A 26,550-nucleotide genomic window follows, 5' to 3' on the forward strand; every position below is an offset into this window, starting at 1 on the left:
GATCAAGCCAGGCAGTCCACGAAGGGCAACCCAATCTTATGCTTGATCTCCTTCAAAGCTTGCAAAAGTTTCTCTTCTTCCAGTCGCTTTGCAACCAACTGCAAGGAGACAGGGACGTCCCTCTGCCTTTGCGGGTTGTAATTTTCATAGCACCAGCTGTCAAATTCGTTCCGAGGTATATATGTGATGTCCTTGTCGTCTCTCTCCGGATCAAGCTTGGTCACCGGGAACACGACTCCTGGGTAATCTAGCAGATTCCAGATGGAGGTATAACCCCAGTATCGAGAAGTGTCATGTAGAGGTGCAGGGATGGGGTACGCAGGGCATAGGATGACGTCCATCTCTGGAGCTACGGAATTCCATTCTATGCGAGATCATTACCCCTATTATCAAGAAAAGCAATCTGGTTTGACATACCCTGCAAATACGTGTAGCGGAAGACTTCGCGCTTAAAGGTCCAGTCCCACACGCCCTGGAAACTGAGCTTCTCGATACCAGGGGCATCGCGCATGGTCCAGGCTGTGAGTGGTGCATAGGGTTCGCCGGAGAGCTCAAGATGGCGCCTGAATGCCTCGCCGCCATCTGGAGTATAGAGCTTAGTCCAAAATTGTTAGTCAATCCAAACATATTCATGATCATCATATCGAGGTACCCACCAGGATCTCAAGAGCTGCCTTCTGCTGAAATGGCTTCCACTCGATGACTCCAATTCCAGGGACCAACTTCAATCGCTCAACAACCTCTGTTAGGCCTCTTGTCACTGCTGGTGCAGGGGTGACTGTGCCATCACTCCACATGACTCCAACAACAAGATTCCTTCCATCCTGATGTATATGGGACTCATGGTCTCGCCAGGGAATTGGATGAAGGAGTGGGTCGCTGAGCCAGGGCTTTGACCCGAGCACGGTCTTCGTGAATAGATCGATTCCACCAAGGGTCGAAGACATAGGGCCAATCGCTCCCAAAATGGTTTCACAGCCGATGGCATATGCGGAAATGCCAATGAACGGCAGTCGACCGGTTGAAGGCTTGAGGCCATAGAGACCACAGTTCGCAGCAGGAGAACGAATACTCCCACCTGTCCCAAGATAAGGATGACGAGTGCGAGGTAGAACACATACAAGAGAGTTCAAGACATACCGATGTCCGAGCCGATTCCGAGGGGACTACCGCGAAGGGCGATCAACGCCGATTCTCCCCCTGATGGACCACCGGCCGAGGTAGCCGTGTTATGAGGGTTGGTGGTGGTTCCAGTGATATTGCTGCGAGACTCAAGCGCCATCTGCAGAAAGGGATGATGCGTCTCAGCATATTCAAGTTTCAAGATTCAGGGCCTAAATGTGGTCGCTTACCAGTCCTTGTGGCTCAGTGGTTCTCGCATAGATGACCGCACCCGCCTCCAAGGGGATTTTCACCACGCTTGCATCCTCTGTGCTCTTGCGACCTAGCCAGCCGACAAATCCTGCAGCCTTATCGCGTCCCTTGAGCCCTGTGTGTGCTTCGACACTGATCGGCAGTCCGTGCAGAGGCCCTGAGGGCTTTCCGTGCTCTGCAAAATAGTCATCGAGATTTCTGGCCTGCGAAATGGCTTGGTCGGGCAAAAGCTCGTAGATACAATTGGTCTTGCATAAAATTGTAAGATCAGCGGGTGATCATGAGCATGGTATTCGATGAATCGCTCACAAGCCTTTGGGCCATTGCCGCGCGTCGAAGAAATGCTTTTGTCACAGAAGTTGCAGTCCATTTTCCTGCCGCAAGTGAAACCACAAGCGCTTCGGGACTGCTCTCTGTGATCGCAAGCTCCAACGGGGTCAGGTGCTGCCTAGGAATATCAATAACCCTGCTTGGAAGCATCTCTGGTAGTACAAGGATGGCGGGCTCGACTTGAGCAATGGAACGGTCGCGGTCCGCTTGAAATTGCTGAGCGAGACCCTGTCATGAAGGCCTTTCTTGTTCGATGGTCATGATGTCTTTGTCAGAGGTTTATGGTGATTGGTAAGTTCATTTGGATACACGGAGATAAGGAATAAGCCACGATAAACGCAGCATTGGATATCTCTCGAGCAACTTATATATCAGAGGGTATGAGCACAGTCAACAGGTCAGATCAGATTGCGATCCGGCTAGGCCTTGGAATGGAGACTGAAGCCCCCTATTTGAGATATTCCCTGTTTGCGTTCAAGGGAAGGGTATAGGCAAAATTGCGTTAGGCCACCCAGCTTCTAGAGGCGGTATGTAGCTTCCAGACGTGGACAAGTTCGAATTGGGTTGCGGTCTTTCTCCCCGGTTTCCTCCACCACGCAAGTGAATGAAGCGGCGAACGCCGTGGGATAAGGCGTCCAGTCGAGTTTATGTACTTGCATGACGTGGGTCAATTCCCTTCGATGCGATCGGGCCATTCCTTGCGTCCTCAGCTGTCCGCCTCCGACCTCGGTTCGTCGTACCGGCTGTCCCAAGGTTACATCCCGAAGTTCCTGTGCAACGTGCACAACCTATACAAGGTCGGGAAGGCCTGCGGCCCCACGTCAGTCACGGATATCGCCGGTGGCGGTTGTGACCGGTGAACTGGGCCTTTATAGGCCAAATGATTTCATGATGAGAGCCGTGTGTGATCTGCGCGACAACGATGCGAATGCAATCTGTCAGATACACGAGGGGCATGCCGCCCTTGGGAGATAACCATCATCAATACTTTCGATGATGGAGAGTACTCATGAGGACCAAGGACCAACCCTAACAATTGTCAGCACAGTCTTCGTAGTGCTGGCCACTTTCGCTGTTATCGGGCGGCTTTGTGCGAGACGGCTCAGACACCTACGTCTTGGGCCGGATGATTGGATCATTTCCTTTTCCTTGGTATGTGTAGGGCTGACTGATGAAGGGTTGGAGAACTGACGATATTCCCAAGGCTTGCGACTGGGCAATGTATGGATTATTCGTGGGGTGTGAGTATGTCAATTTCATCAATGATGGTGGAGGAGAACAGGAGTGAGCTCGGAGGAGGGGAAGGCACAGGAGGATCAGGTGACCGGCATACGGTCACCACCACTGCTATTTATCCATATCTTCAGCTAATGTCTCTCTCTCATCGCTTAGGTAGCCATAATGGACTGGGCAAGCATATCGATGACGTCCCAACCGACAACATCGCAGGGATAGTTGAGCTCCTCTATGTTTTCCAAATCTTCTATGTCCTCGGACCAGCAAGCGTGAAACTATCACTTTTATTCCTCTACCGACGCGTCTTCGAGCGTTCCAAGTTCCTTCGCTTAGTATACGGCATGATGGGCTTGATTGTTGTATTCGGCATCGTCGTGACCTTCATGGCGATTTTCAACTGCACTCCGATCAGCGCCTTTTGGACGAGCAAGGGAAAATGCTTCGACTTCAAATTTTTCGCGCTTGGATATGCCGTGGTCAACATCGTCACGGACCTCGCTATCTGGTTGATGCCTATTCCTATTGTCTGGAAGATTCAGATGCCGATTCAGCAGAAGATAGCTCTATCTTTCATCTTTGCGTTGGGGTTATTGTAAGCACCTCCCTCCTATTCCTTGACGGTCAGAACATCTATTCTGGCTAACGTATACTTCACCCAAGTGATTGCGGAGCTGCCGTGGCTCGCCTATGTCTCTCGATGCTTATCTTGGACAACTCTGACATAACGTGGGATTATGCTCCGGGATTTATGTGGTCCATCATTGAGGTATCAATCGGCATCCTCTGCACCTGTCTTCCCACAATGCGAGTAATTCTCGAAGCAGTATTCAACCGCAAAACTGCGAGGAAATTTGGGTTGTGCAGCGATACCAACAGTGACCAGCGCGTGAGCGATGTAGCGTGGCCGAGGTCGAATGATTACGATGAATTTGCGGATCAAGGGCGGAGAAAGGGCTCTAATCATATCAATAGAGACTTGACTGGGTTGCAGGATCTAGAATGGGACGGTGAGTCGCAGAGAGGTTTAGTGGGATGTGAGGAGCTCAATGATGAACTTCAGCCACCGAGGGCACCGCGATTATCGAGGAGCACTTGATTCTATAGTCTTAATGAATCTAGTGGATTAAACCATATAATACTGAATTGATTAATTCAAATGAGAGACCTATTATTTGATAAAGCTGGACTGATCATTATAATGGAAACTGCACTGACCTTTAGTGAGAAATCTGATACGTTTGAGCATTCAACCAATGGAGTCCAGCTTCTGGCCAACTGTGAGATCAACCGAGCTCTCACATATTATCTGGAGCTATATACACCTCCAAGAGGGATCAGGAATCGAATTCCGGGTTCACCCACCCCGGCACCGCCCTGGCCCTCCAGGACGGCCCAAAAACATGTAAGGAAACGAATATACCTGTCCCAGCCACAAGGGTAATCAATGCTTGTGTGGTGAACGTCCAGGTCCAGCCGACTGCGGCTTCCCATTGGGCAATGAAGAACTATGTCATGTTAGCCATGTTAGGTATATAGAGGAAAGCGAAGATGAAAACGACATACCGGATTCGCAAATGCACTCAGGTTCAGAAATACCGCATAGAAAATGACCACACTACTTGACTGGAGCGGATAGGCATCTATGATGTAGCTGCTCGTGACGGTATTGCCGATTTGGATTCCAGCGGAGACTTACGGTGTGGACTGGTTAGTGAGGCTCCATGTCATTTCCCTAGAAAGGGACAACGATGACGAGATAGAATGGGATAACGAACATAAAAAGAAAGCCATCTGTCCCACGATCCAGTGGTACGCTTTATCAACACTAATACCCCACACGATCAAGCCCACTGATCCATGCACACCTGTTAGCGTCATCCTCGTATTAAGTTCGACACCGGGATACGCACCAACAGTCAGTCCAATTGCCGGATAGGCCAACCACAGCCTCATCTCAGGTGCTCGGATACCGCCATTGCGCTTTGCCAATCTCTCCACGATGGCATCGCTCAGTCGTCCCGAGCAGCCCACCTCCGCAATTAGCGACCCTATCAAAAGGCCCAGAAACAGTAGTCCCTGGATGAGAGGCGAGTCCGATGCATACGCAGACGGCACCATCGTGATCACAGACATCATCCACCAGTACCATGTGAATGAGTACCCAAGGACAGCCACTGGGATGACGGAGAAGCGGAATGTAAGGAAGAATCTGGTCAGGGAAGCATAGATTGGCGGATGAGCAAGGCCCGGGATTGGAGTGATGTTGAGGAATGGCAGAGATTTGGTGCGTTTTACCCCGGTTTCCTCGGCACATGGACCGTTTACACTTGGCTTCTCAGTAGCCGATAAGCGCTGAAGCATCATTGCGCGTGGGTAGAGGGTTTCAGGCATAAGAGCTAGTTCGAGGACTAGCAGAGTGGCAAAAAGGATCGCATTGAACCAATTTGTCCATTGTGCGCTGACGAGATTAAGGAAACCGCCGACTTTTGATCAGGCTTGTTACTCAAGATCAGTTTGATGGAACGGGATGCACTTACAGGGAGGACCAAGAAGTAAGCCCGAGTCGATGGCAAGAACCCATAGACCGAGCTTTTGGCCGCGTTCATAGTCGAAGAAGAGGTCCGTTACTAGGTGGGTTGTTAGTGTTTTGCTCACTTCAAGTTATATCCAATGAAGGAAAGCTTACCAATCGCCATTCCTACTGAGGACGCCGGACTCACCCCAATCCCCTGGAAAAACCGACCAGCCATGTACCCACTATAGTTACCTGCCACTGCGACTCCAATGGTTGAGACGAGAGCGATGATCGACCCGACGATGAAGACAATGCGTCGGCCATAGATGTCGGCAAGCGAGGACCAGAAGAGCGGTCCGAGAGATAGCCCCAGAGCGGGGATGGCGACGGTCCAGTTCACCTGTGAATAGTTGATGTCATACTGGAGTTGGATTTCAGCGAAAGATGGAACAGTGGTGGTTGTGATGTAGGTGAAAAGGAAGTATCTGTGCTCGGTGTTAGCAGCCTGGCTATTCTAGGCAAGTGAGGGACGTGCTTGAACATGACAATTCCTAGGACGGTGTGTTTCCGCCATTGAGACCAATTCAGGGGGTCCAGTGGATCAGAAGTTGGCGTGGGATGGACATGCGTTCCATGTTGCTCGATAGGTAAATCGTTGGCCTCAGTAGAAGACTGAGTTTGCTTTTCCAAAACAGCAACAATATCTGACTGGGTAGGGAGCTTAAGATCCATTGTATACAATGCTCACTCTCAAAATTGTGTACGCCGTTTGATGACGCCGTGTCAAGCCTGCCTTGGTTGGGGTGCATATATAATCCATGAGTCTATGGGGCTTCATTGATGATGTTACATCCCTGACGAGGACGAGGCTTATCAGTTGGAACCCCAGACCAGCATCAAATCATATGGCCGGACGATATCTTTAGTTCTTATCATTGGTGTCAAGGCCCGGATGCAAGGCTGCAAGACAGGGCCGCGGACCTGTCAGATCAGGGCTCTTAACGAGTCAACTATAGGGTTGATCCCTGCCCCGGATCTATGTTGATTTGAGACGGGATTCTTTCACCCTTAATTTTGATTCGAGGAACTCACTGAAGCGGCTAGGGGCATGATAAGCTGCCTATTAAATCACCTAATATTGTTTGGTACTCTTACCTTTGCCCCTCTCTACCAAGCTCAAGGCCTGGCTGGTTAACTGCCCAATGCATGGTAACCGTCGGAGCCCGTGCCATTACCATCGTAGAGTGAAATGGCTCCATCTTCACTCCGTATCTTGGATTCGTCCGGCAACCTGGTGTTCAGTTGGAATTCTCTCTGCTCCATACTTGCCTCATCATCCTGTAAAGCAGTCTGAGTGCATTGTAATCTATATGGAGCAGTTTTACCGCTCGTTAGACGACTACGCTGCTGTGCGAGCCAGACCTTCTTTGACTGGCATCCCCATGATTCGTAGCTTTGTGGAAACCAGTCAACTCCGATCCTGATTAGTATCCTTGCCAAGGATTCATGATAAGGAGATTTTATCTGGATAAGGTCATGGTTGGCTAGGTTGGGCACCGAACGTCGACTCCACAATATGCCCGCGGTGTCTGTCTCCAATGCGGGTATGACTAGTATCCATACATCGATATAAACATAAGCGATTATGGGGAACCTGAGGTCATCTGTCCCGCCCCCACGCCTTCCATATCAGGCGAATATCTCGAGAATGGGACGGCCACTTCTAGTGATCAGTTGGCGCGGACGTGCGTCTCGCATAAGCTCTCGGGGTGGGTCGGTGGTGCGGATCTGGACGAGCTAGTGGTGGATCATCTCGTTGGCCTGTGCTGTTGCGTACACTTGAATAGCCGGTGATGTTTGCTTGAGGCAAGGGGTGGGATTGTTTCTGACCGAAATAATCAGCCTAGCCGTCCATGTTAGGAGCCGTTATATACTATCTTGTGTCCATATCATTCTGCTGAAATAGACAAATATCTGTCTTCTCAAAGTGCTGAGCTCGGCGTGCCTTTTACCCACTTCAATATGTACGACACTCTCCCTAATTACAGCGAGAGCCCTTCCATAGGCGTTCGGGGAGAGCCCACAGAGCATACCATCCTACTCTCTAAGCACGACGATCATGCCTGCAAGAGCACGAAAATCTGTGCACCCTTCTTGACCGAACTTGTCCGGCTGGTGAAGGATTCTGTCCCGGTCATTCTAGCATACACGCTCCAGAACAGCCTTCAGACTACATCGGTATTGATTGTAGGAAGGACTTCACCTGAAAATCTAGCGACAACAGCTTTCTCGCTCATGTTCGCCATGGTCACTGCGTGGATGATTGCCTTGGGCGGAACAACCGCGCTGGACACGTTAGCCTCGTCAACGTTCACAGGAAGCTCAAATAAGCACGACTTGGGCATTCTGCTACAGCGAGGATTCGTGGTCCTTGGGCTCTTCTATGTGCCCGTCGCCATTCTGTGGGCTTGCTCTGAGCCCGTGTTTATTATGCTTGGTCAAGATGCCCAGCTCTCCAGAGATAGCGCGCGCTTTCTGACGTGCTTGATCCCTGGGGGCCTCGGATACATCTATTTCGAGGCCATGAAGAAGTACCTGCAGGCACAGGGTAAGCAATTTTTCCGTACCCTGACTTAGAGCTCTAGGGTGTTTGCTCCCAAGAAACCCGCGCTAACGAATTGTATGCAGGTATCATGCGTCCTGGTACATATGTGCTGCTGATAACGGTACCATTCAATGCATTGCTCAATTACCTTTTCTGTTACACGTTTCGACTGGGATTACTCGGTGCGCCATTTGCCATGGGTATCTCTTACTGGTTGTCTTTTGTACTGCTCATTCTGTACTCCCGATTTGTCGCCGGTTCCGAGTGCTGGGGTGGCTGGTCCCGCGAGTCGTTCCAAAACCTCGGAACCTTCGCCCGGTTGGCTATTCTGGGCGTGGTGCATGTGGGAACCGAGTGGTGGGCCTTTGAGATAGTGGCGCTCGCAGCTGGCAGATTGGGGACCATCCCGTTGGCTGCACAGAGCGTCATCATGACCGCAGACCAAGTGCTCAATACAATTCCATTTGGTGTAGGCGTCGCCACGTCGTCACGCGTCGGAAACTTACTAGGATCCCGGGATGCAGCTGGGGCATCGAGAGCGGCCTATACAGCGGCGTGGCTGAGTATGATTCTGGGAGGGGCCGTATCGGCCGTGCTGATGGGCACTCGACACGAGTTTGCGAAGATCTTCAATCCCGATGAAAGAGTTGTACATCTCACTGCAGAGGTGCTGCCATGGGTGGCGCTGTTCCAGATCGCCGACGGGCTCAACGGGAGCTGTGGTGGGAGCCTTCGGGGGATGGGAAAACAGCATATCGGCGCGTTAGTCAACCTGGTCAGTTACTACTGCGGTGCTTTGCCCCTAGGTGTCTGGATGGCTTTTCATGGTTGGGGACTAAAAGGGCTCTGGGTGGGACAATGCATCGCGTTGTATCTTGTGGGGGCACTGGAGTGGATGATCGTGACCTTCAGTAACTGGGACAAGGAGGTCGACAAGGCATTCCTGCGCATGGACATCCACGACCGATTGGAGACTGGAGTTACTACCAATGGTGTTGCGACGGAGGCGTAATGATAGATAGTAGGTATAGGGTGCGTTAGATGTGATGTTTGCTAGAATCCACGCAGTGTCTCCATCTAGCATCGCAATAGGAAGGTCGGTAGAGTGACTGTATGAAGTAGCCCGAAGTCATCAGTTTGTATTCATTGCTCCACTCCAGATCAAATACCATAGTAAAACACTTACCCCACTATCTGGTTTTCTCAGTCTGAGAGAAGTGTTCTGCAAGCCGAGTGATCCCCACCACACAGAGCGAAGAGGATCGGCGTCGCTGATAAGGAGTGTCGGCCGCCATCTCCGTGGCACAATCACGACGATAAGGCTTGGTGGATCAGGTTCGTGCATGAGGCTAGTCCCCGACATCGCTGGCGAATTCTTGTTTTCGATCGAGATATCCACTGCCTTCTCCTCCGGCCTTCCTATTTGGTCATCGATGCGGTTGGAGATCCATGACGGATTTAATGCCCGATAATCACCCATATCATGGCTTTGGACCTCACTTTGCTCTAGGAGTTCCAATTTAGGTTGTACATCATCGTGTGGATGTCTTCTCAAACGCTGTTGCACCCCCACTGTACTTCTCGAATTTGCTACTCGTTATGGAAGGTCGCGGGAGAAAGGGATTGATAAGGAACGAGGCTCGGTTCGATGAGTAACCAACAGATTTGCGCGTACACACACCAGGTTGTCATATCATGTCGCAAGTTTATGGCACCTTCCATCCGGTACTTGCAGCATCTAGCCAGTGAAGGTTGGTGGGAATTGAGGGTCGCCCGAGTCGAACAGAATGCAGGGGAGAGAGAATTGGGGAAGGCGAGAAGCAGAGCCGCCAGTGGGAGCATATAACAAGCCCCTTTCTGCAGTCCAACTGACGTTCTGCTCATTTACCAGTGAAGTGACTGTTTGTATCCTTTGCACCAAGATATCTCTAGTATGTATCTTTCGGTTGTGACCTTCCTCGCTCTCTCTGCTATCGCTTCTGCCCATAGCGATCATGGTCAGACTCCATTGGCGGGACCGCATCAAAGGCTGTGGTACAACACTCTCCCTGGCGACGGTGGCACTCAGGTTAGTAAATGTCGCTTGCCCATCTGCTCACTGTTTGCCTAATGGTACAGGCCGACTCCGTCTTCTCCGGTATCTCGACCTTTGGCCGTTTGCCTTACTTCCCCTGTCTTTCCAGCGAAGAGGAGCGATACGACATTGCTTTCTTAGGTAGGTTCACGTTCTGCCATATTGCCTTCATACTAACTCCAATCTTTAGGCGCTCCCTTTGATACTGGCACTTCTTACAGACCTGGGGCGAGATTTGGACCTAGTGGAATTAGGCAAGGATCTCGTCGTCTCAATCTTTAGTATGCCATGCTCTACCATGATTGTAGCTGGCAATTTTGGATCTTACTAAGGCTGTATTAGTGGTGGCTACAATGTGCCGCTGCAAGCGAACCCTTTCGTCAGCGACTTGAAGATCTTAGACTGTGGAGATATCCCAGTCACTTCGTATGTTCCCTCTCAGGGAGGGCCAAAGAAAATGCTAAGACAGACAGCTATGACAATGCTTGGGCCATCCAGCAGATTGAGGAAGGTCACAATAGCGCCTTGATGCGCAAGCCATTTACCGATGCCGATGAGCTCGGGCTCTCCAAGGCCGGCAAGACTCTTCCACGTATAATTACTCTGGGAGGAGATCACACCATCACCCTTCCCTTACTGCGCAGTATTAACAGGGCCTATGGGCCTGTTACTGTTATTCACTTTGACAGCCATCTGTAAGTGTGTTCTCATTAGAAAAAGCCCCTACTAACCAACTTCAGAGATTCATGGAAGCCAAAGGTCTTCGGCGGCTCACCTAGCCAGGTCGCCGCAATCAATCATGGAACCTACTTCTACCATGCTGCGATGGAAGGCCTGCTCAAGAATGATACGAATATCCACGCTGGTATTCGCACTACGCTTTCTGGTCCTTCGGACTACGAAAACGACGGGTACTGCGGGTTTGAGATCGTCGAGGCCAGAGAAATTGATACTATCGGTACATAAGTAGAATCCCGTCTATGTACTCGACTAACTACCATATCATAGGAACGGAAGGAATCATCAAGAAAATCAGGGACAGGGTCGGCACCGAGAACCTTGTTTACCTCTCCATCGATATCGATACTCTTGATCCCGCTTGTATGTCCTTGGTCTCAACAATTCTCTTGGATCCTCTAATGATGGTATCAGATGCCCCAGCGACAGGTACACCCGAGACGGGCGGCTGGTCGACGCGTGAGCTCCGCACCATCATTCGCGGATTGGATGGGTTGAACTTCATCGGGGCGGACATAGTAGAAGTCGCTCCAGCTTATGATACAAATGCTGAACTTTCGACCATGTATGACAATCCTGCACTGTCCGCGTCTTTATCATAACTGATGGGTGTGCATATAGGGCTGCTTCCGACGTCCTTTACGAGGTTCTGACCATCATGGTCAAGAAGGGTCCGCTATCTGCTAGTCGTTCGGACGAGATGTAGACGATGTACTGCATCGTGGAGATGGCAGTGGCTTGTCTACGGCACTTTTATGTCTCGTGACTTTTGACTGGAAGCAGATGCGCTTAATCTAGCCAAAACACCCCACAAGGCGGGTAGTTTGTATCTAAGTTGGATTGCAAGGCCTACACAATAGCATTTGGTGATATTTCGCATTTTCCCATTAATACCAACCTGGAATCCGTCTATCAGATCCCAATCTTCGTGCAGTACAAGTAACCTCATTTTCTCTGATCTATGAAATTACTCTAAAGGTCTATTTCCTCCGCTTAACCGGGTCGTAAGTGAGAGCTTTGTCGGTATCACGATTTTCGTGGCCTGTCAAAGCAATGCTGGTTTTTCTTTGATCGACAGTACCCTATTGCCTCACCAGTTACTTCGACTTTGGGGCACGCAATCACAGCCAAGTAATGGCTAGACGATAGGAGTATTAGCCTTGTGCACATTGTTGAAGTCAGTTGTGGAATATATACACGTATCTTCTGCCCCAGGCATCTTGGGAGCGTCTCTAGCTGCATGAAGCGTAATTTACAAGCCACCTTTGATCGATAGCATCCTGGCAGTCCTTCATCTTGTTGGGAATAAGGTGTCAAAGCAGAGATGACTCCAAGATGGACGAGCAGGAATGTGATTGTATTCTGGAACAGCGAGTTGTATTTGGCAGTTGCATTAATTTCCCCTTTTTGGAACGTCAAACCCCAAGTGACCGTCATGATTAGAACCCGGGAAGGAGTCTCTCTGTGACATTGTCAAGGAGATGAAAACATTAAGGCCATGATCACGTGGGTGTAGTCTCTGCGACACGTGCTTGTAGCGGAGCCAAATGCCCACGATATCCTGGAAACCAGACACTACCTACATACAATGTATTCTGGAGTGCCATCGAATTCTCTGCTCATTGAATACCAAGCACGACTGGAGTACTACACAAGCTCATCTTTGGGCAGTAAGTTCCAGAGGAAAATGGATGTACTCAGGTTTTGTGGCCAGCCAGAATGTCGCGGTCTGTCTACTAGGCAAGTTCTATTGACAATTCCTATCTTTCTGCAAGCCAGCTCATCACACCAGAGGGCTTGGATGTCGGAAATATCAGCATAATGTCTCCTATGTACACCGAGTGTCCAAGGAACAAAACTAGCACCACCTCAGGTATGACATGGCAGGAAATTTCTAACCTGCAGAGGCAATTATCGAGGTATCACGACTGTAGATCATGTCCCGAGTGGGCGAATGACCACAGCGGCGTATGGCAGCGAGGCCGGGCAGCTTCTCATGGATACCCTGGCAGAGGCAAGAGAAAGCTAGAGGGCGCCGCCTACTCGAATAGGCAGTCAGCTGCCCTGCCCGGTCAACCATTCCATGGTTCGTGCCATCCCCAGGCTGCCAGGATCTCCAGCTTTTCTAACGCGGGGATCTGCTAGTCCTAGCCTACTTCAATCGGTCACTCTCTTTTCATTGTCGATGTTAATTAATATAGACGCAACCCTCCATTCTTTACCTCACCAACCCAGTAATGGATATCCCTCGTTTGAGTCCGGCCATTGCCGACGATATCGTCCCGGAGTTGGCCCAGATCTTTGCTGACAATCCCTTCAAGTCATTGAGAGATCGCAAGATCAGAGTCCCCGTCCTTTGCGGTCCACATGAGCAGGGTCCCACGGATACGTACATTAACATCTTCGGACAAGAGTTCCGGACGCATTCGAGTCTGCTCAAGCAGTACACACGGATCTGGAAAGACCGGCAGCATGGCGAGTTCCCTGCGCGTCATGGACACCACTTTGAGGCCAGAACAGAGAAGGATGGTGGATGGGGAATCTACCGGAAGGGGGCGGTATGTCATGCCAGGTTATCTGATTGAGGGTTACTGAAGGCTGACCACATGCCGTTGTTTCATAGAAGTACTATCGCGAATACCCGGCATTGTCTGAAGACCGCATACCGACTGCCATTGAGACCTTTCATTGCTTCCTGCAAGCATTGTATCTGAAGCCTGTGCCATACATCGGCGTCAGAGGTTGGCGGCGTATGGTCACGCTAGGGATACGCTTCCAGGCAGTGCCTCGAGTGCGCGAATACATTGAAAAGATTATTCTACCTTGGACCCTTACGGCTTCCCCGCTCGATGGTCTCACCGACGACATCCTCACCAACACCAAGTTGGCACAAGACATTCAGTGTGCCCGGCTATACCGCGAATGTTTTATTCATCTGATCGGAATGGCGCAATACTGGGGGAGAAGTGACTTCCATCATGCCGAGAATATGCTCAGCCCGAGTGCCTATGCCTCCTTGATCCATCACGTCGCGAGTCAACGGCAAATCATCGAGAAAGCGGATGTCGCCCTCCATACCTTTATTCAGACGATGACGGTGCAGAAGCCGCGACGGATTCCGAACTACTTGCTCAAGCAATTAACAGACACGGTGGATAACGTCACTGGCCTGAATGGGCGCAACATGAACTCGGTAGGGTACTATAAGCAGATACGTGAAGTTTTGAACGATCTGCAAGTGCGAATTCCGCGAGGGCCTATGTATAACAAGTGCCATAGGCTATGGCAGTTCATTGGATGTTTGTGTCTCAATGGGCTCCAGTACACTGAGGCTCAGGTTAAGGGGTATCCGGCCTTCTTCCTACCTTCGGAGATTGAGCTGCCCTGGGAACTTGTCAGCCCACCCGAAGAGGAACCGAACGAGGAGGTCCCGGAAGGTAGAGAAGAAGAGGACATCACCATGCAAGATTCAGCACCGGATGTATTGGTTTGACGGGGATACTTGTATGTCTTATGTATGTCAATGTGTTGTCTAGTATGTATATATTGCTACTACACTGAGGTAGTCGATCAAGGAAAGTTGCTATGTAGGAAAGCAAGTTTATAGTGACATCAGACAGTGCAGGTATCCACTTAGCTGTATTCGATCTAGTCTAGATAGATCTAATTCATCCCTTGCATAAATAACGCCACATCTGAAACGAGTCGACTGATCATAGATAAGATGCGATCTATCTATCCCATCGCATCCTCAATCGTCATCGATCCTCCACTCCCTATCGCCAAACGCTCAGGGATCCATTAACGCGCTGGCGCAGTACTAGTTGCGCCTTAGCAGCGCTGTGGCTGCATACCTACACTTGAGCTAGTCTCTTATTTTCCGATAGATCTTGCCTACCGATGTACAAGAGATCGCGATCTGTTAGTTCGACTTTCTACAGCTCCCCAATACTTGTCGAGGCCACTGGTATCTGCAGATTCCCCTTGCATTAACTCTACGGAAAGAGTGGAATTTGCGCTTTTTATCACATTTTCATATCTGTAATACCTGATTAGATTATTGTATTCGCCGTGGGGATCATAAATCCAATAAGATTTTGTAAGCGGAGATAGGTTATGCCAGGTTTTGAGCCTCAGGAAGCATCGCGATGGATGGGTAATTGACTCGATACGAGGGTCGCGAGGATTGATTCTAGATGCTCGTGTCAGAGTAGTTGACAATGCTGATCGTTGGAGATTAGGGGTTAGGGGTATCAGATAGAGTATGGATGTGACAGGACAGTCCCAGATCCACTTCACTTCCTGTTTGTTGTCAGCTGCGTACACAGTACAGTAGGTAACAGGTTATGGTTGGGCTAAGGGTACTTTATTTGGACTTGGATATACTTCGTACTGTGGTTCATCTCGACTTCGAGACATCAAACCATCCATCAGACATAGGGATAAAATTAATCGAATGGCTGGCAATAATCCCCGTAGCGACCCTTGAAAATTGAGTATGACTGTTTTCGATGGGATCGGGGTAGTGTGGGGATTCCGACGATCGTTACCGGAATGGATTCGCGTTGCTGGCTGAAGATCGGTCGTTGGATTCAGGGGCCAACCAATCGTCCTTGAGGTCGTCCGTGCATGTCATTAGGATAGGCGGTTGCTGATGCACTATTGGGCGTTATATCGGGTTATTCGATCAATTATTAACATCGGGAGTATGTCCGGTGAGGAGGTTATTGGTAAATATCGATTCTAATAACCTCCTTGTGGAGGTCGAAGTGTGGAGGCCTTTTATATATCATGGACGGGACATGTCTGTGCGAATTGTTGAGTCAATAGCTGGGAAAACTTCAGTTACTATATTTCAGGTCACCAATAACGTGGAAACACAACTCACCTTGATTCGAAATCTTCTAGCGAAACTTCACATGATATTAGTGAAATATTCTTTCGCGGTGGAGAACAGGAAACAAGACTTTCCCGCTTAGTATTCAACCGATCAACACGTCCTATCTCCCCTATTTAGGTTCCCCTGGTCCGTCGGCAATGATAGACTGTTGAATCCTAATTTGTGGACTACCCTGCTATTGATAGCTAGATCGGTCAATCCATCGGCTTGGCCAGAGATCAGACATCCACTTTGCCCGCAACGTGATGATGCGAAATTGTGTGCCGAAGTTTTCCCATATAGAAATTATATCTAAATATACAGTACTGGACTCCAGATGGATCCAGGAGGTCGACGATTTGCATTCTCTAAGTGTTCGGGAACACCGGTATGGAGTTGTCAAAAAGCTCTAGTTCTTGACTAGTTTGGATAGTATCCTTCGAGATAAGGTGCCATGATAGTCGGTACCGACTACTCTATAGGTCAGGCAGTACCTTACCTTAGTTAGTAATCATGTGTCGAGACGGAGCCTTTTTTTTGAACTCACTGTGACCAGCGAGCCTCCTAAGGCTAATGCAATATAGACTTAGAAACCGGATAGGGAGCCTGAGAGTTATCAATTTTGTCCTACATGCCTTGTTAGTCAGATGCTTGTGAAGAGCAAAGAGCAGAAAGAATGATAGTGGTTCCTCATTCATGTAGAAAAGTGCTCTATCCTCGAGCTACCTACCCTCGTAAAAGTTGATGAAATCAGCATGACCGGAGGCTGAAGACACAACCAGCCGGGTACATTGTACCCCCGTATATATAAGCCCTGGTATAGCCACCTGGAGCCTTAGCGGATAGTGATGTCTGGAAATTCCGGAAAAAGTCGCATTTCGGTTACAGAAGTTCAAAGTCAAGCAAGCCAAGGGAGACAGTTACGTCAGCGTAGCAGGAACTGGAGTCGGTATAGTGCTCGATCCTAGCTTCCCATGCCAAACGTGATGCGGGCGGAAAGTCTCCTGGTGCGTCTCTCACAGTAGGTTCTTTCATCCCAAGATAACGACCCTTTCCCCATACGTACTCTTCGACTGCCTGGCTCACAAAGCCGCTGTTGGATGCCTCTGTATAGTGCCATCTCTGGCAACTAAAGAGTATTGTGTTTTTGATCCAAGTCATGTTTGACCTTAAATTCATCATCAACAGGAGTGACATTCGATTTTGATATTTCCGAGGAGCTTCCAGAGATGATACTAGCTAGATTGGTCCTCAACGTCGACTTATAATAGCATTGCCTTTCAGCATTATGGGTTCATTACCAATGTAGGTGACTATCGTGATGTTCGAACTTGTAAGGCTTGATCCTGGTTGGCTTGTGTAAGTGGCTTCCAGCCAGGGAGATCCGCAGTCGGCCTGGGACAACTTCATCAAGGTAATATTCGCTTTCTCAGAGATTAAGTCTCAAGTATGGTTGGATGCAGATCACAGCGCGTGACAAGAGTCGTAAATTGTTGACAAGAACCTATCGGATGAGAACTCAAGAGCCTATTTCGCGATAGTTGTTAATACATGTGGACCTGGAGTTTAAATTAATGAGAGTAAGGGGAGAAGTATCTAGAAAATACCATGTGGATCAATAACCTGATAGAAGGAATACCAATGTGAGGCGTGCACGGAATCCCCGAGATTGGTTCATGAAGAGTATAAAGACCCGGGGATACCATGGTGCAGCTGTGGGTGAGTGGTTGAAAGCAAAGAGTATGACCTATGAAGATCAAGTTACTCCTCATGTTTGCTGTGGCGATTTACCGCCTGGCAGGGAGAAGTCATAATCATTGTCACGAGTGTTCTTTCCTGGACTATAGCCTGGCTTTCCCGATATGGCTTAGCGCCAACAACAGGCAAGCATCATTGTGGCCTTCGGCACGAAAGACTCCCTCACGCTTATTCTTCATCCGAAGCAGCTGGAGCCTGAAGCATATTGCATCTCGCCTCTCAGGATGTGCTAAGCCATAGTCACAAATTATGAGCAGTAGGGCTAGGGGATGTGAAATGACTACTTTGTCTGGGCTCTGTGAGTAAGCAGATCTTCCCTTCCTGGTATTCTCCATGCCACCTGGTGCTAATTATGAGCTACGCTTCGACAGAGGTAACTTGATAGGGTGGCTGGCCGATTGATCAATCAGAGAAACGAAACACCGTCCATGATCCATGTTTGGGGTCAGCTCCCACGTTCAGGTCGGGGTTGCTGGCTGTGCCTAATATTGGGGATCCGGATTAATTTCGCGGAGCCATGCTGATAGGCGGCCAGGGTGACTTACGTAGGCCGACCGAGATGAAGGATGCCATGCGTTATTAGCAGTAACCTGCTGGCCAAAGACATACGCTAATCGCTTCCTCTTCCACTGCGATCGCTCGACCGTTAATGATGGCTGCTAAAGCGCAGCCTTCATCTATCGCGAGTGGAGGCCTAACTGGCCCAGTCCTCTAGCTGGTGTCCACTCGACAGTTGGACCGCCAATTAACCCACCCTCCAAATGGGAATCGATTGTCGCACGCCCTCCATGGCACCATGCTGACCCGCACTCAAGGAGCAGACTGTAACACCTGCGGGTCAAGCTTCTCCATCCCGACTGACTGACCACTGGAGGATGCGCACCAGACGCAGGCCTGGAGGTTCGACCGGTCGCTCCTCATTTCGCTTGCTTGTGACTATACCAGGTTGGGGGTGGACTGCGCATACGATGCGGTGTTCCGATGCAGATGGTTCCTGAGTTTGGCGGTCACTTTTGACGGTCTCCAGTAGTTTAATCTCCAAGGTAAAACATCTGACACTGGCGTCAGGGGGCTGGAAGGAAGTGATGGGGGATGCCGCTTCCCGCTTGATTGCAGGTGTCGACGAGATGATGGGTTAAGGTTAGGTACTCAGCCTGGTCGCTTGGTCTACGCTTTGCTGTTTGGGGGTTTCTTAGTTTCTTTTTTCGGGGTTCTCTGCGTTTACATGTTAGATTGAATATTTTATTGATTTCTTTGCACTTTCTCTTTTCTTTTTTTCCTGCTCTGGGGTTAATGCTTCGCAATCTGGCTAATTGAATTTTCACGCAAACAGACGAGCAGTGAATAAGTTGAAGTTTGGCATCCAGCCTCCAGCCGATTCTGAGCAACTCTGAAACATTCAAAGCTGACAAGAACCACCCACCCGACCGAAGAATGGAGTTCATCAACCATGTGGTGAAGGGTGGCACTCCGACTCCGTTCGGTTCCTGAATTGCATCCATCCGCCGCGACCCGTGGAACAGCCCGGTCGGCAATACGGGAACTGCCCGCGAGTCGCAGCGCAGTTCAGTGTCAAATGGATGGGGCTGATTTGGAAGCCGATATGTTTGCTTTTGCGGTCTATCAAATTGCCACCGATCGCAATGTCGCACGATCAGAGAGTCCGAGGCGTGAAATCAAGGGACGACGATGCAGTAGATAGAAACTGGTGTGGTGTGTTCTGGACCCCGAACGCTGGGCTGGTGGCGGGTGGGTTTGGCCTGGAGAGTGGGTTTCCCCCCTGGCGTCGTAACCGCCATACCGGAATCCGGACAGTCGGCCTGTGCCTGAGGGCCATCTCCATAGTTTATAGTCGTCCCTGGCATTCCTGTGCCTGACAATTGTTCTTCAGCTTGCTGTGGGTGTCATGCAGTCTGGACCTAGTCCGATGTAAGTATCTAGTTGACTGGATCGGCCGTGGGAGATGGACAGGAACCACGGGCTTCGCGTTTGCTATTTTTACCCGGCTGCTTTTTATGGCTGTTTCAACTTTCAAGATCGGTCCCCGTGCCTTCAAATGAACCCCTCTCTAGGCCATGATTTACCGCGCCGCCGTTGCTGGCCGGCCCTCCTTTTCCACCTTCCACTTTCCACAGTGCACCGTCCACCGTCCACCGCAGTCCAGCGGCCGACTCGGTCCAACGCCCCAGCCCAGCCCCATCCCGGTTCGCTTCAACCTTGATGCCACCAATTAACTTTGCTCGCCGCTCAGGAGTTCTTCCATCTTCTTCTCCGCGACAGCTTTTCCCGCCTGGGTGTTTTCTCGGACCCTAGGAGTCCTATCTACCTACCTTTCTACCGGCCTGGAGCTCCTCTCATCCTGTCACTCCTTCTGCCGTCGCTTTAGTTCCTCCGTGGTGGGTGCTGGTGCGGTTGCTTGCTCTCCCTCCTCAGTGTCTCTCCCAGTCACCTCTGTTGGCTCCTTTGTTCTCACCGTTGTTGGGACGCTTTCCTGTAACTATCCTTTTTTTTTTCTTTCACCTGTTCGCTGCCTTTCCCGCCTTTTGTCCACTTTTCTAATCAATAGTCTCGTTCGCCAGGAACCATCCGCTTCATCGACCCTGCAGGTTAGAGACCGCTTTGACGTCGCAGAGTGCCGCAGGCCGCCAACTCACGCGACGAACCCCCTCAAATAAATAATAATCCTAATAACCGAAGGACACCACAGAGTGTGAACATTTGCACTCCTGGAGCACTGATCCATTACTGATGACGACCGCCTCTGATCTCTGACCAATCATCCACTCCTGTCCGCAACTCGTCGATCTCTTGGCCCAACCAGTTTTTTCCTGGTGTGGAATCAATCATATAAAGGGCCATGACGGGCTCCCAGCCTGAATCACCAACGGATGCGCCCCAGCGCCCCTTTAGCGGCATCATGCGTACACCCAGAAGCAACAGTCGCTTGAGCATGAGTAGTAAACATGGCGGAGGAAGTCGGGCATCGGATGAGGATGGCAAGACTGCGGTCAAAGTTGGTGCGTTGTGACCTTCACGGCGTGCACGGTGTGCGACCGTTCGGGGGAGAACTGGCTTGCATGCATTATTGCGGATACCGCTTCTCTCGGCACTCCAAACGGCCCACGTGCAAGGGATCATTGTTGGTCTGCATGCTAATCAATTTTATAGCCGTCCGTGTGCGCCCGCCGCTGAAGCCAGACGACCCAGGGTACGAATTGGTTCCCCAACGGTTTCAGCGCCCGATGGTGCACGTCATGAACCCAACCAGTGTTGCCATCGATGTTCCTCAGGGCCGGAAACTGTTCGTCTTTGATCGAGTGTTCGCCGAGACGGTCGACCAGGACGGTGTTTGGGACTACCTCAGCGATAGTGTGAGCTCGTTCTTACAGGGGTACAACGTCTCCATCCTGGCCTATGGCCAGTCCGGCGCGGGAAAGTCTTATACGATGGGAACTTCCGGTCCTAGCGAACAACATGACCCGAGATCTATGGGTTGGTTCTCTCATCCCACGACAAGTGTACGTGTTTTGGTGCAGCTGCTGACGGACACAGGAATTATTCCCCGCGCTGCCCAACTTCTCTTCGAGAAACTAGAGGGGCCACCGAAACCGAATCGCAACAGCGGTACGGGCCTTCGTACCCCCTCTCGATATTCCATCAGCTCCACCTCCAGTTTCGGAAAGGCCAGCGCGGAGAAGAATTGGCAGTTGAAAGCCACTTACGTTGAAGTATGAGACATGAACATGGCATATCACTGCGCGCGACTAGAAAATACTGACGATTTTAGATTTATAATGAACACTTGAGAGATCTCCTCGTCCCCGATTCGACACCTCAGAGCGACCGTGGTACGGTCACGATCCGCGAAGATGCGAAAGGCCGCATTATTCTCACTGGCTTACACCAGGTGAACATCAACTCAATCGAGGACTTGATGGGCGCTCTGAGCTTCGGCTCCTCTATCCGGCAGACCGATTCTACCGCCATCAACGCCAAGTCTTCTCGATCGCACGCCGTATTTAGCCTTAACCTCGTTCAACGGAAGTCAGCCAATGGGGTCATGTCCCCGACGCCCAAGGATAAGCGGATGTCGATGCCAGTGGAGATGTTGTCCGGATCTGACGCCTCCGTCATGGTGGATAGCAAGCTGCATTTCGTTGATTTGGCCGGAAGTGAAAGATTGAAAAACACCGGGGCATCTGGAGAACGGGCCAGAGAGGGTATTTCGATCAACGCCGGTCTTGCCGCATTAGGCAAGGTCATATCACAGCTTTCCTCTCGTCAGGCCGGGGCTCACGTTTCCTATCGCGACTCGAAGCTCACCCGTCTGCTCCAGGATTCGCTGGGTGGGAATGCCTATACGTACATGATCGCTTGTGTTAACCCTGCAGAGTTCCATCTCAGCGAAACTGTCAACACGGTTCAATACGCGCAGCGAGCCCGAGCGATCCAGAGCAAACCTCGCATTCAACAAATTGCCGACGAAAGCGACAAACACGCAGTCATCGAGCGATTGAAAGCCGAAGTCGCTTTCTTGCGTCAACAGCTCCGTAACGCAGAAGAGAACGGCCGTCGAAGTGCCGCCCCACAAGACCGGGCGGAGCGGCAGAATGAGAGGGAACTTGAGATCCAGAACCAGCTCCTTGACGTTCAGGAGAGTTACAATGCGCTTAGCCAGCGTCACGCAAAATTAATCTCAGAGATCGCCAGGGGCTCCGAACAAGCTGGTGAGACAGACCCTGAGGATGTGGCCAGCCTAGTCGGGAAGAGCTCCGTCGAGAGACTCAAGCGGTCGCAGTCATTTGCGGAGTCGATCGAACAGGTCGTCCTTGAGTACGAGAAGACCATCCAGAGTCTCGAGTCATCGCTGTCCAACACCAGATCCTCTCTGTCTGTAACAGAAAGCACGCTTCTAGAACGCGAGACCAAATGCGCCTACGTTGAAACCGTCAACTCCCAACTGCAGTCTCGCATTCAGAAGCTCCTAGATCGCGAGAACAGCACAGAAACCTACCTGCATGAGCTGGAGTCGCGACTCGACGGCCAGTCCACTGGTGAAGAAAAGCAAGCGGCCATTGTGTCGGAACTGCGTAAAGAACTGAGTCGTGCCCGTGAAAGTGAAGCGAACTGCGAAGACTACATCTCTACACTAGAGGAGCGTCTGGCGGAAGCAGATCAAGACATGGAACTGATGCAACGGGAGATGGAACGCATGGAGCATGTCATTGAGCGCCAGCGGAGCCTAGGGAAGCTCGATAACCTGCTGTATGAGCTCGACCACGTCCAGCAGAACGGCACCCAGAGGGACCAGTCTGACGAAGAATTCGAGGCTCATACGCCAGTTCCCGTCAAGGGTGCCTACAACCCCCGCACACGCGCAACGTCTCTCTCGCTCGATGTTCTGACCGAGGCAGTTGAAACTGCCATTCCCGAGTCTGACGAGGGTCTGGCTGAACCGGTCTCGGAGACTGAAAAGGAGGCATCCGTGGGAGCAGTACCAGGTGCTGAAACGGATGAGACTGATCTGAAGGCACTGGAATCAGCTACCGACAGCCTGGAGCCCAAAGTGAACGGTGTCGTCGAGAGTCGAGCCTCTAGTCCGACTCAATCTAATGTTGTTGCTGATAAGCTCGAGACTGTTACGCAGGAGCTTTTCGATTTGCGGATGCAGCACGAGTCTACCATGACTGAGTACGAAGCCCTCGAGGCCAAGTATGAGGAGGCTATGAAAGCCCTTGCGGAGCTCCAGCGGGATGCAGAAGACGAAGCGCGCCATCCGGCCTCAAATGTTCAGGACCACCTCTCCGCAAACGCCCCTTCTCGTCCGGTGTCTTTTTTAGAGGATGCGAAGGCCCCCGGCTTGAACGATGGAGAACAACTGTCGTCCTCGCCATCACTCTCTTCGGAGTTATCCTCGGCCGGGGAGCCTGCGTCTTCGCACGTGTCATCTGATCTGAGTAATAATGAGGTTTCACAGAACACCGTTGATACTCGGGCGCTGGACGAGGCGAAGGCCCTAGAGGTCGAGCAGATGCGCCGGCTGCTCTCGGAACATCAGGAAGGCGTTAGTATCATGTCGCAGAAGTATGCCCAATTGCAATCGGAGCATGAGGGAACTCTCAGCCTCATCGAGACACTCAAGGCTGAACTGCAGCGATCGAAGAGTGCTTCACCGCCGACCACGCCAGGCTTCAAGTCCCCTGTGATCCGAAGAAAGACAAGCCAAAGTTTGATAGGCACTGTCGATCGGGCTCACCGCTCCCTCGCCGCCTTGCGTAATATTGCAGTTGAGGAATTCGACAGTCGCCCCGATACGATGCAGAACTTCGAAGTGCACCTCGACTCGGCTATGCACGAGCTACACAACCGCATGGAGCGAATTCAGTCCCTGGAAGCCGAAAATATGAGCGTCAAGAAGGAGATGGAAGTGAAATCCACCATCATCTCCGGACTGACGCGCGAGAGGTCCAGCTTGCAGGGAGGTGCACCTTCGGTCGACATGGGACTGGTCTCTCAGCTGCGTGACCAAGTGGTGCAGCAGGAGAACATCATCAATGAGATGAAGGAAGCCCACGACACGAGAGAGAAGCAGCTTCTCGCTGAGATCGAAGAGTTGAAGAGTCTGCTCAAGAGCCAGGAAGCAGCTGCTAAGGCCCAAGATGCAGGCGCTGAAGAGCAGGATCGGAAGATCATTGCTCTAGCGGGCGAAGTGACGGATTTGAAGAGCAAACACCAGAACGCCCTTGAATCTCTCCAGTCGTCCGAACAGCAGCTGAGCGCGACATTGGCCGATCTTGACAGTGCCTTGGCCTCCGTCGATGCCATGCGCTCCGAACAAGAAGCTGCCGGTGAAGCATCTGCATCCAAGGAGGCTGCTGCTCGCGAGTTGGAGGCTGAACGGGCAGAGCAGGAGGAGCTTGTTGCCAAGCTGCACCATGTTATCGACGAACACAAGGCGACTTCTGCAGCCCATCTCGAGAAAATTGCGTCTCTTGAAAAATCGTACAACGAAGCCCAGCAACAGCTGGCCGACATCCTCGCCGCTAAGGATAACGATAGCAATGCAGTTGAAGTGCACCAGTCCCATGTGGTTGAGCTGGAGAAAGAGATCGAGGCCCACAAGTCACTTGCTGACTCGTATAAGAAGGACCTGGAGTCCTTGCAGGAGTCCCACAAGCAAGAATTGACTGAGCTGGAAGCCCGGGCCACGGCTGCGGCGCAGGCTGGGTATGAATCGCATTTCACTGCGGTTAACTCGGAGCATGACGAGGCTATGAAGACTTTAAGATCGGAGATCGTCGAGTCGCGGGACGAGCTGACGAAGATGCTCACTATGGTCTCCAACCTTCTCAACTCCAATGTTACCGCCGACAATATGGCAGACCAGATCCAGGAGGTTTTGACGCAGAAGCAGTATTTCTCCGACAAGTACGCCGAGCTCATGGATGCGAATGAGGATCTCCGCAAGCAGCTTGAGACTAAGGGATCGGATGATGGCCGCCTGGACGAACTCTTGAAGAGCAACTCCACCAAAGAAGCCAAGGTGAACGAACTGGCTCTGTTGGTTGCCACACTCGAGGATACTCTGCTGCAGAAGGAAGAACAGGTCAAGAAGAAGGATGCGATCATCGCGGAGGTCCAGGCCGAGAAGGAGAAGAGCGTCCGCTTAGTGGAGGAGCTCGAGGAACAGATTACCAATAGCTTCGATCAACACCACAACCGTCTTTCTGTCATTCAACAGGAGCGCGACCAGGCTCTGGAGGATGCCAAGGTGAAGATTGCGACTTACGAGAAGGATATCGAAACGTATCGCCTGCGGATCGAGCAGCTCGAGGTAAGTGTTATGCTGAACACCGCTATTGTCACCACTAACGGCCTTGCAGCTTCAGATTAAGAACCAGGACAGCTCGCATGATCGCAGCAGCTCGATCACGTCCAATCTCCGTAAGAGCTCGTCGGCAACCTCTCTTCCTTCCCCTCCTCCCGCGATTCCCCTGCCTCCTCTGCCGTCCATCGCTTCCGCCGCCAACGGCACCGGCAGCATCTCCCCTCCCAGTTCGCGCCACACTAGCAAGGACCTGGCAAACACGCAGATCGTCGAGGACCAGGAGGCCCGCATTCGTACCATCGAGAAGCACCTCAACGCCGAGAAACAGCTCACGGCGACCCTGGAAGAAGCCCTCGGGGATCTCGAGGCGCAGAGCAACAAGGTCAAGTCGGACTGTGATGCCTGGAAGAAGAAGGCACGCGAGCTAGAAGAAGAGATGACCACGCTCCGCAAGGAGCGCGCCTCCCAGCGCCTGTCGTTACAGGCCGTCGAAGAGGAAAGAAATGCTCGTCGGGAGGCTGAAGCCGCCCGCGCGCAACTTGAGGAGCGCATGAATGCGCTCAATAAGAAGAAGAAGAAGAGCACCCTCAACTGCTTCTAAACCCGACCACGCAACATCCGCGGGTCCGTTGTCTCGATTTGTTTCATGCCCTTTTGCTACGATGTTTAGTCACCTTGTATTATGAACTCGACGTCGATTCCCCTTGCCCCGTTGATACCTCCCTTTCGATTCTCTTGTGTGTATTTCCTTCATTTCCTTCACGGCTTTCTCGTGCATCTTGGCCTTTACTTCTACCCCGCCTGATGAATTCTGATTTTATGACCTCAAGTATGGCCCGTGATTGTACATTCTGACTACCCTGACCATACTCGCTCTACCTTGATGTGTTTCAGACCACTTTGCAGGCATCTAGCATGGGCAGCCAGCTTACTTTTTGCTTCGTTTAGAATTGTCGGTATGAACTTGTTATCTTGGCCGGGACGTAGAATTATGCTTTCCCGCCAACTTTGCTTATCCATATACGGATTACCTAGACAGCAATTGATGCATTTAAGAACTATAGTGAGAGTATCTGACATCATCACATCACTTATTGAAAGCGCATCGTAGAAACGTTGTCACCTGCTGGCCGAGTCGGGACGGGCATCACATGACGCAATGTCAACCGGCCGCGTGTCTCTTTCGTCTTTAACACCTACACTCCAACCAAGC

At 51.1% G+C, this 26,550-nt stretch overlaps 8 protein-coding genes across 8 annotated transcripts; 5 read left to right on the top strand and 3 right to left on the bottom strand.

Annotated features, from left to right (window-relative positions):
• Positions 1 to 2: 2 nt before the first annotated feature.
• BO80DRAFT_436099 (glutamyl-tRNA amidotransferase subunit A) lies at positions 3 to 1,854 on the bottom strand (the record flags this gene model as incomplete). Its single annotated transcript, XM_025720942.1, has 6 exons — positions 3 to 349; positions 418 to 595; positions 657 to 1,078; positions 1,141 to 1,282; positions 1,353 to 1,622; positions 1,684 to 1,854. The coding sequence occupies 6 exons, from the start codon at positions 1,852 to 1,854 to the stop codon at positions 3 to 5; spliced, it is 1,530 nt and encodes a 509-aa protein (XP_025573855.1).
• Positions 1,855 to 2,616: 762 nt separating this feature from the next.
• BO80DRAFT_426515 (uncharacterized protein) lies at positions 2,617 to 4,101 on the top strand. The gene is made up of 4 exons (XM_025719785.1): positions 2,617 to 2,856; positions 2,909 to 2,949; positions 3,097 to 3,532; positions 3,601 to 4,101. The coding sequence occupies exons 2-4, from the start codon at positions 2,928 to 2,930 to the stop codon at positions 4,034 to 4,036; spliced, it is 894 nt and encodes a 297-aa protein (XP_025573856.1). The 5' UTR covers positions 2,617 to 2,856; positions 2,909 to 2,927; the 3' UTR covers positions 4,037 to 4,101.
• Positions 4,102 to 4,274: 173 nt separating this feature from the next.
• On the bottom strand, positions 4,275 to 6,259 carry BO80DRAFT_494819 (putative MFS transporter; the record flags this gene model as incomplete). The annotated part of the gene is made up of 7 exons (XM_025723905.1): positions 5,991 to 6,259; positions 5,627 to 5,940; positions 5,478 to 5,567; positions 4,851 to 5,423; positions 4,716 to 4,790; positions 4,504 to 4,631; positions 4,275 to 4,445 (listed from the first exon to the last, which is right to left on the bottom strand). Exons 1-7 carry the CDS (start codon positions 6,185 to 6,187, stop codon positions 4,275 to 4,277), a joined length of 1,548 nt encoding a protein of 515 aa, XP_025573857.1. The 5' UTR covers positions 6,188 to 6,259.
• Positions 6,260 to 7,424: 1,165 nt separating this feature from the next.
• On the top strand, positions 7,425 to 9,103 carry BO80DRAFT_410359 (MATE family efflux transporter). The gene is made up of 2 exons (XM_025717916.1): positions 7,425 to 8,063; positions 8,144 to 9,103. Exons 1-2 carry the CDS (start codon positions 7,478 to 7,480, stop codon positions 9,070 to 9,072), a joined length of 1,515 nt encoding a protein of 504 aa, XP_025573858.1. The 5' UTR covers positions 7,425 to 7,477; the 3' UTR covers positions 9,073 to 9,103.
• A 687-nt stretch (positions 9,104 to 9,790) lies between these two features.
• On the top strand, positions 9,791 to 11,735 carry BO80DRAFT_410360 (agmatinase). The gene is made up of 9 exons (XM_025717917.1): positions 9,791 to 10,128; positions 10,179 to 10,275; positions 10,325 to 10,415; positions 10,477 to 10,560; positions 10,608 to 10,829; positions 10,875 to 11,092; positions 11,143 to 11,235; positions 11,287 to 11,437; positions 11,494 to 11,735. Exons 1-9 carry the CDS (start codon positions 9,994 to 9,996, stop codon positions 11,576 to 11,578), a joined length of 1,176 nt encoding a protein of 391 aa, XP_025573859.1. The 5' UTR covers positions 9,791 to 9,993; the 3' UTR covers positions 11,579 to 11,735.
• A 1,374-nt stretch (positions 11,736 to 13,109) lies between these two features.
• On the top strand, positions 13,110 to 14,365 carry BO80DRAFT_446504 (uncharacterized protein; the record flags this gene model as incomplete). Its single annotated transcript, XM_025721557.1, has 2 exons — positions 13,110 to 13,430; positions 13,496 to 14,365. 2 exons carry the CDS (start codon positions 13,110 to 13,112, stop codon positions 14,363 to 14,365), a joined length of 1,191 nt encoding a protein of 396 aa, XP_025573860.1.
• Positions 14,366 to 17,078: 2,713 nt separating this feature from the next.
• BO80DRAFT_126328 (uncharacterized protein) lies at positions 17,079 to 17,578 on the bottom strand. Its single transcript, XM_025713533.1, has 2 exons — positions 17,375 to 17,578; positions 17,079 to 17,278 (listed from the first exon to the last, which is right to left on the bottom strand). Exons 1-2 carry the CDS (start codon positions 17,521 to 17,523, stop codon positions 17,188 to 17,190), a joined length of 240 nt encoding a protein of 79 aa, XP_025573861.1. The 5' UTR covers positions 17,524 to 17,578; the 3' UTR covers positions 17,079 to 17,187.
• Positions 17,579 to 20,366: 2,788 nt separating this feature from the next.
• Positions 20,367 to 25,938, top strand: BO80DRAFT_359238 (kinesin family protein; the record flags this gene model as incomplete). The annotated part of the gene is made up of 5 exons (XM_025715922.1): positions 20,367 to 20,526; positions 20,678 to 21,001; positions 21,062 to 21,237; positions 21,297 to 25,343; positions 25,393 to 25,938. 5 exons carry the CDS (start codon positions 20,367 to 20,369, stop codon positions 25,936 to 25,938), a joined length of 5,253 nt encoding a protein of 1,750 aa, XP_025573862.1.
• Between the last annotated feature and the right edge of the window lie 612 nt (positions 25,939 to 26,550).

This window comes from Aspergillus ibericus, assembly GCF_003184845.1.
Source record: "Aspergillus ibericus CBS 121593 unplaced genomic scaffold BO80scaffold_28, whole genome shotgun sequence".
Lineage (NCBI taxonomy): Eukaryota > Fungi > Ascomycota > Eurotiomycetes > Eurotiales > Aspergillaceae > Aspergillus > Aspergillus ibericus.

Excerpts from the sequence above, each read along its gene's own strand:
- BO80DRAFT_410359 (XM_025717916.1), top strand. The coding sequence starts at position 7,478 with ATGTACGACACTCTCCCTAATTACAGCGAGAGCCCTTCCATAGGCGTT. Across the intron at positions 8,064-8,143 it reads GAAGTACCTGCAGGCACAGG|GTATCATGCGTCCTGGTACA; the intron begins GTAAGCAATTTT and ends AATTGTATGCAG.
- BO80DRAFT_426515 (XM_025719785.1), top strand. The coding sequence starts at position 2,928 with ATGGATTATTCGTGGGGTGTGA. Across the intron at positions 2,950-3,096 it reads GGATTATTCGTGGGGTGTGA|GTAGCCATAATGGACTGGGC; the intron begins GTATGTCAATTT and ends CTCATCGCTTAG. Across the intron at positions 3,533-3,600 it reads ATCTTTGCGTTGGGGTTATT|TGATTGCGGAGCTGCCGTGG; the intron begins GTAAGCACCTCC and ends ACTTCACCCAAG.
- BO80DRAFT_126328 (XM_025713533.1), bottom strand. The coding sequence starts at position 17,523 with ATGAGGAGTAACTTGATCTTCATAGGTCATACTCTTTGCTTTCAACCA. Across the intron at positions 17,279-17,374 it reads ATTGGTATTCCTTCTATCAG|GCTCTTGAGTTCTCATCCGA; the intron begins GTTATTGATCCA and ends ATCGCGAAATAG.
- BO80DRAFT_410360 (XM_025717917.1), top strand. The coding sequence starts at position 9,994 with ATGTATCTTTCGGTTGTGACCTTCCTCGCTCTCTCTGCTATCGCTTCT. Across the intron at positions 10,129-10,178 it reads CTGGCGACGGTGGCACTCAG|GCCGACTCCGTCTTCTCCGG; the intron begins GTTAGTAAATGT and ends CTAATGGTACAG. Across the intron at positions 10,830-10,874 it reads ATTCACTTTGACAGCCATCT|AGATTCATGGAAGCCAAAGG; the intron begins GTAAGTGTGTTC and ends AACCAACTTCAG.